General features: G+C 43.1%; 1 protein-coding gene across 3 annotated transcripts in view; it reads right to left on the reverse strand.

Moving 5' to 3' along the window:
* Positions 1-8,600, reverse strand: part of CFAP20 (cilia and flagella associated protein 20) — a 108,719-nt gene extending 100,119 nt beyond the window's left edge. For all 3 annotated transcript variants that reach the window (XM_060289681.2, XM_060289682.2, XM_030847948.3), the window contains exon 1: positions 8,235-8,600. In XM_060289681.2, the coding sequence (XP_060145664.1) occupies positions 8,235-8,318 (84 nt within the window). In that variant the 5' untranslated portion in view covers positions 8,319-8,600. The remainder of the gene's footprint in view (positions 1-8,234) is intronic.
* Positions 8,601-12,101: the final 3,501 nt, after the last annotated feature.

The raw sequence follows: 12,101 nt of genomic DNA on the forward strand, positions 1-12,101 counted from the left end.
GGGCATAACACAGAAGTTTGTGACACGATATCTGAAAGTAAGCCATGCTATTACCTCTGTACAGGGCCCAATCAACCACCACAGGAGTTGCAGGCAATTTGGCAATCTATAAATCAGGACAAATTTCTTCCCAAAGAAATCAACTCAATTTAGATCCAGCTAACGTTTACCAAGCATCTACTATACACTAGGAACATTCCTAACAACAACGAGCTCAGTCCTAACAACAACAACAAAAATCACAAGGTCGTTGGTGTTGCTTCCACTTTACAGACGTGGACACTGACACTCAGGGAGTGCAGACGACAGACCCTAAGTAAGAGGGGCAGGATTAACGCCAGGCTTTCCACTGCCCTCCACTGCCTCACATAGTTCTCTGGCCAGAAAGGTCAAGTGCTGAGTGTCACTGAGAGGGAGGGTAGCAACCAAAAACCGAACGTATTAGTACCCCAGGTTTACTTCTACTTCATGCTTCCTTGTCTTCTTTTCCCTAAGTTTCTACTTTTTCAAGTATGAATTCGAGTCCCATCTGTGCCGCACACAGAAGCCTTCTTTAGCATTTTCAGCCTACACTGACCTCTCTTCTCTCTGATTCATTTTTCTTGCTCATGTAGCCTAGACTACATAATTTAGCACTTCATCCTACATTGTTTTGCATTGTTTGCTGCATATGTAGGGGGAATATGATGGAGAGGAATCAATATTCGATACGGATTCCTCCTCTCAAAACATATTTAGGAAAGCACAATTATCTTCAAGCATTACATCCAAGCACCTTATATGGACAGAGCAGAGACATGCAAAGGCACTTCTGAGACAGGGCTGGACTGTTAGGGCTGAATGTATTAAAACATGAAAAAGATCAACCAGGTTTAGAACCTGATGCATCAGAATGACAAGCATGTGGTTTTTTACTAGGTATAGTGAAAACGGCTGCCTGTGCTGTCATATTCAACAACTCATCATGTGGCTTTCCATGAGACTTGCATATGGGGAGAGAATACAGCGTTGAGTCTGATAGTTGTATTGTTCAACACAATTATTAATAACATGGCATTCTGTCTTTAGACATCAGTCTCTGCGTGCTCTGTTCCTGTTAATTTGATCCACTTGTGGTGTGCTTGGTATTCCCCAGGTAACATCTGATATCACTGCCCATCTTTTTCTGCCAGATGCAACTGAGTCTTGTCTCCTCAAAAAAGTATAAGCTGAAGGGTAAGGACCAAGTATTAAACATCATTTATATGTTCTATAGTGCTTAGTAGTCTGCTAGGCATAAACTAAGCATTCAAATATTTGCTGACTTCTGGAATCTGTCATCCTAAGAGTTGGCACATATGAAGAGATTCAAGGAGGATTTTTCAAAAATTCCTGGCCACCATGGGCTATTATGGGAAGCCAGAGATCCTAAGGTATATCACGCTAGTGAGGTTACTAGCATAAAGAATGACTTCCCACAAATCATCCTTTGGTACCCACTGTCAGAGACAGAATGCTGAGTGGATGGGCCCCAGATCTCTGCCAGTGTAGCATTTCTGGATTCTCAAGTCACAAACATCACATTGAAGTGCTTCTCAAACAAAGCTGGCGACATCCAATGCCCTCCTGCTTTGAATTCTGGGCCTCTTTCCAAGGGAGATTAAAAGCACAAAGACTTGGATCACAAAGACTTGTAGCACATGCCAACACTGCCCACCTCATTCCCCACATAAATGCTCCCAAAGTGGCAATATTCCTCCTCTATTTGCTAGCCCACAGCTGCTGTGGAAAATCAGGCAGACTTCTTGGTAAAGGAGGAATTCATCAAGAAATTTTTCCATATAATATGTTGCAGGCAGACTGATAAGAGCTGACAGTATCCCAACAAGATGCAAATACTAATTATATAACATACCACTAATTATTCTCTATAACTTCATTCTTTCTTAAAAAGGTACCGAATGCAACAAACCAAACAGATGGTTAAATTGAAAGGATTAAGTAATTAGGGTCCAAAGACTACTATTGTTAAAAGGCAACACGTTGCAATTTAGCCAACATTGTAAGTGGGACCTCAGATCTTACATCCTGGAAGGTCTCTCTGACTACAGTCAGAGAGATGTAAGCCTCCCTCAGCTCCAGAAAACCCAGCCAGGTTTCACAGGGAGGAAATGTTAAGGACGTTTGCCTTCTGCCCATCTCAAAGTTTATAGCACTCCAGTAAATGTGACTACTCAGGCCTTTACAGAAGAAAACAATGCCTTACACTGCACACAGAAGCCAACAGACTAAAAGCCAAAACAGACTCTGTGTATTCTTACACTTCTGTCCCAGGGGCAAACTAACTTTCAGTTGGACTGTCAGTAACTTCTTAAGAGAAATTCCTTTCACAACACATAAACTACCACACGCACAAACTTAATTCTTACAAAATTAATTAACATAGCCCGTAAAACACGAGAACCCAGAGGGGGAAAAGGCAGCTTTTTCGAAGGAATGCCCAACAGTCTCTCTAGAGTTTTAACCTGCTTAGTGGCGAGAACAGTCTAAATAGAGCTTTGCCCAAGGAGAAAGTTCAGTCCTCAAAGAAGAAAAGTATTCTCATATCACAAGCTGCCAGAGCTTTAAAATCAAATTAAGGTGATTTCTTAGTGAATTATGATTTTTCTTCTTTATTAAGTTCAAAGGGCTGTAAATACAAATTCACTGGAAGAAGAGTGGAGTGGGGCCAGGGGTGCAATTAACCAGAGATATGGGTGGGAAACGTCCCCAAACTTCTCTCTAGGCTCTAAAACTACGATCAAAGGAGAAAGAGAGGTGGACAATTTGGGGCAAGGCCTCCCAACCACTCTGGCAATCTGGCTGTCACTGCCTTAAGTTGTAATGGTCTTCCAGGAAGCAAGCCCCTCCCCAGTCCAGCTTCAGACAAACATGTATAACAAGACACATGGACTCAGAAAGTATCAACTTCCTTTCCTTAGCTTCTTCCAGTTCAGAGGCCACTAGGCAGGCCTGGCTTTGAAATGAAGATAAAATGAACTGGTCAGCATTTATTGCACATGGTGGAAGTAGGTTTTATTTTACTTCCCTCTCTAAATTAGAAAGTGCCTATTGTTTTTGACTTGCTAATTTTTTTATTTCATGACACATTCCTGTAGTGTGGCCTATGAGTGTTTTATTCCTCCAAAATAATGATAATAAATAAAGCCAATCTTACATTTTTTAATTTCATGATCTCCTCCCCTCCCCCACCCCCGGGGCCCCAACTATGAGGTGGAGGTACTTTAGAAGCTTCAGAACCCAGGCTACTGGCAATTAACAATCAGAATGGTTCTCAGCCTCTGCAGGCACCAAGAAGGGAACCTTCAAGCCCTTTTTTGCAATCACTCTCCCAGGCTTTCCATGGTTGCTGGGACAACTAATAAAGAACACTGATTTTTTTCCCCCCAATGTAAGCCCCAGGGAGGAGAGTCAAAGCTGAGCGGGGAAAATACTACTGGGATAGGGAGGAAGCTGGCCAATGCTCTATATTTCGTCAAGTGCTTTAAAAATAACACGAGTTGTATCCGTTCCCCACTCCCACCTTTCTTTTTTGTGGCTCCACCCACTTATCCTGGCAGACAGCTGAGCCCTCAGCCATCTGGCATCCTAGTCTTAATGACACATGTTCCAATTTACATTAAGCCTTTAGAGCTGTCCATTTCAGCAGGAAAGTTTCTGCCCTGAGCTAGGGGCTGGGCTCTAAGTCAGAAAACAGGCAGAGGGAGACCTCTGTGGGGAGAGCTGGGCATAGCTCTGTCTCAAGCCCTGGGCCTTGTAGGCTCCAGTGGAGTAAAGGCTTCTCTTCCTTTGCGGCATGTAACAGGGACTATCCAAACAGCAGACAGGCAACTTTGGACATTTACAAACAACCCTTTAGTAAGGACAATTATATGTATTGCTAACCAGTCTCTTCCTAAGAATGCCTTGAAAGGGCAAGTGTAACTAAAACCCAGGCCTTTGCCCAATTATAGTAAAAGCTATTTTTTGGAAAAATGAATAACATCCCCAGATTGACCCAGGGATAATCTGAAAAAAAACAGTTTTAGTACTTTCATGTCCAAATGCTCTCAATTCTACTACTAGAAATTTAACATGTACCAACAAGGTTTGCTAATTAAAAGTTAGGGTGTGGGAACTTTTTTTCTGGAGAGAGACTTTGTTCATTTTTAAAATTAGGAACTGGGAATGGGAATCTAATATTTTCCAGCAACAGCCACAAAAACTCTGGTTCTAATATTTCGTTTGGGAATGGGAAGGATCAGCAGCAGAGAAAGACAAGGTGAGCAGAAAGAAAGAGAAGCTTGTATGAGTTAACAATCTCATGTAGTAGATTTTTAGGGTATTACCAGTAAAGTCTGAAAGTTACATGTTTTACACAGGCATAAGTGGGAAAAGAACTTCCTGGTATTTTCTTTACAAACCGGAAGTAATGTTTACATTAAACATAAAAAGTCCTTTAATAATGTAGTATTTGCTGATCCCAGAAGTTAAGGGAGCATTAAGAAATCCCTAATTTCTGCTAAACTCTTGGTTTGAAAAATTACAAAGGTCTCTATCAGGAAGCTTACTGTCCAGCCAGGAATACAGATCTTGAGAAGCTAATTTCAAGTATGATGAGAAGGAAGTAGAGGTTCTATAAGTGGATATAAATTAACTTAACCTGAGGAGGTACCTTTGAGCTGAGACCTAGAGACTAATGAAGAAGGGGTAGGAGTGGGTCCCAGGAGAGGGGCCGGCAAGTACAAAAGCCTAAAGCAGGAGAGAACAGACTTCTTTCAGTTCAGTAGGAGGTCAATACTAGAAGGGGGATCCTGGGGGACATCAGCCTGGAGAACTAGTTGAGCAGGTACCAGACCACAGTCTGTGTGGCCTTAGAGCCATGTTAAAGTTTTGGATAGGGAAAGCCATGGTACACTGACTAAATTATTCTCATTTCAGAAGTCTGGAGTTACTGTACTTCCTATTCCTAGGCATCTGAATATTGGGCTCAGTTATAAATTTTTCACTTACTCTTGAGCAAATGCCTCAGTTCCCTGCCCTATTTAATAATGTGTGCCATAACTGTTGCTAAGCATTTATATACATCTTCATTTAATCTCCATAACCATGAGAAGGAGGTGGATTACAAGATGAGAGAACTGAGTAGTTGAGTACTTGCTCAAGGTTACACAGCACAGGACATATGACAGAGCCAGGACGCAAATCCAAGGTGTCTGACCACACTCTGGCACTGGAGTTTCAAGGTAAGATACTATTCTTCCCCCTAAGGAACCTGTAGTCTCGTGGGAGATATACAATAAATAGGCAACTGCCATTCAGCGTGATATAGAGCGCCACAGGAGCACACAGGAGACATAAACATTATTACATTGGGAACTTAAGTTAAGCTGAGATTTGAAGGATGAGATGGGGGAGGGGCTGAGAACTTCAGAGTGTCAGATAAATGCAGGTATTGCAAATGTAGCCACACCCCCAAAATGAATTTGCAAATTAACTGTTATTATGAATATGGCATTCACTCCTCATATTCATAAGGAGACACAGAGCCTAAATGAAGCCAAACCTAAGTTTTCAAAGACTGCTCTTCACCGTAAACAAATAACAGAAATTCTCTCTCCATAAACTCAGGAAGGAGAATAGTAAAGTTTTGTGAAATCAAAATATGTAACAACTAAAAACAGGCACTTATAGCCAATATGTACCTACTAGCAGAGGGTAGGGTCATTTCTAGATAAATGTGGACAGTCCTTCCCTCCCTCCATCAAACTTTGCCCTTATTACAACTTTGCCTTATTCGGAATCATGGGAGTGGGGAAAATGTCTTCTCTTCCCTAACTTTGTATCTCCCCAAATCTATACAATGCCTGTCACTTTGCTGTTGCTCAATAAATCTTTGATAAGAATATCAGTTCCCAGTGTTTCCCCTTCTGGACTGGATTCCCAACACTTTCTGAGGACTTTATAATACAGCTGAGTAAAGGAACACATACACCAAAGCCTATGGATCTGGCCCCAAACTTTACTTTCTTCCTCCCTTTCCTTCTCTTGCCTCAAGGGGGAAAAGTTCACAGATAAACACTTTTCAATCTAGTCTAAATAAGAAGAGTAGAAACATATAATTTATTTTTACTATTATGAGAATTTTGCTTAAAATGAGTGTTCCTCTAAAGGTTTTCTTTGCCAAAATGTCTGCTTAATTTACTCCATGTAACCCTGCCAGTCGATCTTCTAACAATGTTTTCACACAGGTTTATGTTATTAGGGTACCATCCGACCTCTAGTGGCGTTGTTAAGGGACACAGTGCACCATGGTTACTCTGCTTTTATATTCCGTGTGCAAACATGTTGACTACTCAAAAAGCTGCATTTGAAAAATAAAACACACTACAAAAGATCAAGCCCAGAAGGGTTAAAATGGGGCAACTCTGAGAAAAGTTTCACCTGATAGAAATGCTGAGGCCTCTCTACCACTGGAATTCTTTGTGTTGGTAAGTTCTCTGACCTGCTCTGAAAACCTCTCCTCCTAGATCAAGCCCCATTCTCTATATCAATTGCCTCATATTGACACTTTGGTTACAATCCCAAATTCAACTGGCATACAATCCACTCTCTCCTTGCCTTTGGACAGTCCAAAATTAAGTCAAGCCACAGCTGAGAAGCCATCATCTTTACAAAGTTCCCAGGTACACTCATTCCGGGTTCTCTTTGTAGAGGTACAATTTCAGAGTTTAAAGTGTTTTTTATTCCAATGTGAACAAAACCATGGAACTGAAAAACTCAGTAAAATGTAGGAAAACAGTTAAGGAACTGCTCTCTTGGGTAATAAGTAACTCTTGGCATTAGCTCTAGTTTGTGGACAGAATCACTGTGAAAGAGGAGAGCTGGTCAGATTTCTCACACATGCATAAGGCCAAACTCATTACATTCAGATCTTTCAACTATCTTATAAAAATGACATTGTGAACACACCATCCCCAAAGCTGCTCTCAGAAAGCAGAATTCCCTAGAGGCAACAGGCAGAAGGCTGTCCATGTTCTCTCCTAATCTCTATGTGGCCCCAAACCTTCATCTGTGGATAAGGGAAGACAGGGAATTGTTCTGAGATGATATCCAAAATTCTTTGCCTCATTACCAATGAACTGCTTATTTAGATTATCCTACATTCTTCTCTATAAAAACAGCATTCAACACACCACCTCTCTCCATTGTCCCCGAAGGAGTGCAGTACTAAGGTTATACCCTAAATCACCTGTCTTCCAATGTACAGTGCTTTATATTAACTTATATTCAAAAAAGGTACGGATGACTGGGAATTTGCATGAGAAAGGAAATATCAAAGTAATTAAATGCAGACCAACTCATAGATTGCTAGGCACACATGCCCCCAATCAACATCTCCAAAAAGTGGACAGGGTCACCATCTCCCAGAGTCAGTGAAAGTCATCATCTAGTGGATGCCTGAATAAAGATGATGAGGCTTGTACCTGGCGTTCAGCTTGTTAACCCAGACAACACTTTATCACCATTTTGCAATCTCTCTGATGGAGATCAGCCACTGAAGGCAGAGTACAGACCCCAAGTCACAGTGAGTGTGGAGCAGGTGCCAAAGGCCACCGAATTCCGGCTTGGCTGGGATCAGTGGGAGGAAGGGAGCAAATGAATGAAACCCAAACATAACTGAGTTCTGGCTGTGCCTCTATAAGGGGGCCTGGAACAAAGGCTCTGTGTCTAGTGCCCAGCACAGTGCCTGGCACAACACAGGATATCAGTAAATATTTGTGAAATCAGTGAACAGCGGTTCCTTTCATCTGCGCGTTCCATTCCACAGCGGTTCCTTTCATCTGCGCGTTCCCGAAGCAACCTCACGTGAGTTTACGCTTTTCATGCCGTGAGACGTGCACTATCGACCCCACCATATAGATGCGGAAACCGAGGCTGAGGAACCGACTGGCCCAGTGAAGTCTGCCGCGAGGGGCAACTGTCCTAACCACACTACTGCCGCAGGACACTTAAACCCCAGGCACGCCCACCCCACAATGCAGCCCCCGCGGCTTACACGACGCCCCCACCTCGCGCCTCAGTCACGCCAGGCTGGGGACAGGAGACAGCAGAGACCGCCCGGCCTCCCCCAGGCGCCAGTTCGACACAACTAGCCGCTACCCCGGGCCCAGCCCCGGGCCCCCGCCCCGCCGCCGCCGCCCCCAGCCCCTGACCTTTTTGTCCCAGATTTGCAGGGGCTTGCTGCCAATGCTGTAGAGGATAGAAAGGAAGCCGCTCTGGAACGTGTTCTTGAACATCTCGCCCGCGGCCTTCTCCTCAGCCGCGCCGAAGACGACCTAAATATTGGCACCAAGTGGCGAAGGGAAAACAGGGAGCTGGCCCTAGTCCGAAGAAAGGACGCTGCGCTCCTGACCTCCCGATCGGTAGCCACAGACAGCTGGACTTGGACACGCGACGCTGCGTCCGTGAACTTCAGCTCCCGTAAAAACTAAGCCACCTCAACACGGAAACCACAGCAACTGCCGCCCGCACCGTTCTCCCCTCCTTAAATGGAGGCGGTGGCCGCCCGCCGCCTGCGATGGATCCCTCCGCCCCCTGAGAGCGCTGAGCCCAATCCCGCCACAGGGCTCACAGACTTCCTGTTCCTTCCGCTTAAGCCCCGCCCTAGTTCCGCCTCCTCGTGAAAAGAACTCCTTTGCCAAGGGACTATTTTTCCATCGTGGTCCCATAGCTGCTTTTAGAAAGCGGAAGGAGACAGGATTATAGAATATGTCGTTAGAAGCTACGTAGTGTCATGGAAACCTGGCGGGGGTGGGGTCAAAGCGCGTGGAGGCCAGGCCCCGCCCCCTAAGGGGCTAGGAGGAGTTACAAAGGCAAAAGAAAAGTGAGGAAAGGCACGGAAGGTGGCTCGGATAAGCTTACCTGGTGTCCTGAGAATGACAGATAAATACTTGTTGGCCGAGTACTGGATAAGGTTAAAGCAGCTAACCAGTATTGCGCACTAACTGTGCTAAATGCCTTATAGGCATCTGCTTTAATTATTGACAGGATCGTTATGTTATGAATACTCCACATAACTTGTGGGATGAAGTCAAAGCAATACTTGGAGGAAAATTTATCGCCTTAAATGCATGATTAGAAAACAAGGCTTGAACATTAGGATAAAAGCAGAAATTAATGCAATTAAAATAAAGTTGAGGGCTTCCCTGGTGGCGCAGTGGTTGAGAGTCCGCCTGCTGATGCAGGGGACACAGGTTCATGCCCCGGTCCGGGAAGATCCCACATGCCGCGGAGCGGCTGGGCCTGTGAGCCATGGACACCGAGCCTGCGCGTCCGGAGCCTGTGCTCCGCAACGGGAGAGGCCACAACAGTGAGAGGCCAGCGTACCGCAAAAAAAAAAAAGTTGAGTTGGTTGAGTTGGATCAACAGCTGTTTTTTTTTAAAAAATCAATTAATTCTTAGAATTTTTAAAAATAAATTTATTTTTATTTTTGGCTGAGTTGGGTCTTCATTGCTTCTCACGGGCTTTCTCTAGTTGCGGCAAGCAGGGGCTAATCTTGTTCGTCCCGGTGCACGGACTTCTGCTTGTGGTGGCTTCTCCTGTTGTGGAGCACAGGCTGTAGGCGCACAGGCTCACTAGCTGTGGCACATGGGCTCAGTAGTTGTGGCTCATAGGCTCTAGAGCACAGGCTCAGTAGTTGTGGCACACAGTCTTAGTTGCTCCGTGGCAATGTGGGATCTTCCCAGATCAGGGCTCGAACCCACGTCTCCTGCGTTGGCAGGCAGATTCCTAACCACTGTGCCACCAGGGAAGCCCTAGAACATTTTTAAAAAGACATAAAATAAGCTATGGTATTTCAAGTGTGGAAGAAATCCCAAATGTTGGAAACCAGTCACTCACTGAGCACTTACCTGGATATTACTCTGTGTTCAGACCTGTGTTGGGTATTGTGGCTGACAGAAAAGGAGTTTGCAGCTAACTTCACTGTAACAACTAATGTCATCATTGTAATAACTAATAATTCCTAACATCAATTGAGCATTTATTTTGTGTCAGGCATATAATAGAGTGCCTTAGCCTTTATTAAATCATTTAATCCTCATGGCAATGCCGTGAATAGTCCAACCAGAATTTCCAGACAGAAGGAAAAATATGGATCTTATTACAGCAGAAAGTCAAAAATGTTTATACAAAGCTGTTATTTTTGGATGATTTCTGAGGACTCTGTATAATTCAGGTCAGTGAACAATTTATCCCTTAAGGTTATTAAATTTTTCAAAATATCCTAGGGGGAAACACAATTACTGTACAGTAGATTTTCATGTGCACCTGAGTCTATTGCAGGATTTTTTAATTCTGCTCTCTTGAACGCAGACAACACCAAATGCTGGTTAGAATGTGGAACCACAGGAACAGGAATTCATTGCTGGCGGGAATGCAAATTGTACAGTCACTTTGGAAGACAGCTTGGAGATTTATTACAAAACTAAATATACTCTTATAGGATTCAGCAACGCCACTCCTTGGTATTTACCCAAAGGAGTTGAAAACTTATGTCCATATCAACACCAGTACACAGATGTTTATAGCGGATTTAGTCAAAGTTGCCAAAACTTGTAAGTGACCAAGACATCCTTCAGTAGGTGAACAGCTAAATAAACTGGTACACCCAGACAGTGGAATATTATTCAGCACTAAAAAAGAAAATGAGCTATCGAGCCATGAAAAAACATGGAGGAAACTTAAATGCATGTTACTAAGTGAGAGAAGCCAATACAAAAAGGCTATATACTGTATGATTTCTACTATATGACATTCTAGAAAAGGCATGGAGTCAATAAAAAGATCAGTGCTTTCCAGGGGTAGGGGGGTGGGGAACGATGAATAGAGCACAGAGGATTTTTAGGGCAGTGAAAACATTCTGTATGATACTATAATGATGGATACATGTCACTATACATTTGTCCAAATCCATGGAACGTAAAACACAAAGAGTGAACTCTAATATAAACTATGGACTTTGGGTGATTATTATGTGTCAGTGTAGGCTCATTAATTATAACAAATGTACCACTCTAGTGGGGGATGTTGATAATGGGGGCCATGCATGTGTGGGGGCAGGAAATATATAGAAAATGTGTACCTTCCCCTCAATTTTACTGTGAACCTAAAACTGCTCCAAAAATAAGGTCTTAATTTAAAAACAACAACCTTAGAAATATCTTCAAGACCTTGAGGTAGACAAAGATTTCTTAAATAGGACACAAAATGTACTAACATAAAAGAAAATATTGATAAATTGAATGTCATTAAAATTTTAAAAGTCTGTTAATTAAAAGACAAGATTAAGAAAGTGAAAAGGCATACCACAATCTGGGAGGATGTATGTGCAATACATACACCAGACAAAAAAAAATCTTTTATCCAGAATATATAAAGAACTCCCACAAATTAATAAGAAAAAGACAGAAAACCCAATTTTGAAAAACAAAAGAAAATATTCAAATGACCAATAAGCATATGGAAAGATGCTCACCATATCTTGTCATCAGGAAAATGCAAATTTAAATCATGAGACACTGCTGTAGATCAACCAGAATGGCTAAAATTAAAAGGACTGACAATACCCGCTTATAGGGAGGATGTGGAGCAACTGGAACATTCATATCTTTTTTTAAAAAAATAAATTTATTTAATTAATTAATTTATTTCTGGCTGTGTTGGGTCTTTGTTGCTGCATGTGGGCTTCCTCTGGTTGCTGCAAGCAGGGGTTACTCTTCGTTGCAGTGAGTGGGCTTCTCATTGCAGTGGCTTCTCTTGTTGTGGAGCAGGGGCTCTAGGCACGCGGACTTCAATTGTTGCGGCATACAGTCTCAGTAGTTGTGGTGTGTAGGCTCAGTAGTTGTGGCGCACGGGCTTAATCGCTCCGTGGCATGTGGTATCTTCCCGGACCAGGGATCGAACCCGTGTCCCCTGCATTGGCAGGCGGATCCTCAACCACTGCACCACCAGGGAAGCCAACATTCATACCTTCTTGATGGAAGTATAAACTGGTTCAGCCACTTTGGAAAACTATTTG

The sequence above is a fragment of the Globicephala melas genome, chromosome 19, assembly GCF_963455315.2.
Source record: "Globicephala melas chromosome 19, mGloMel1.2, whole genome shotgun sequence".
NCBI lineage: Eukaryota > Metazoa > Chordata > Mammalia > Artiodactyla > Delphinidae > Globicephala > Globicephala melas.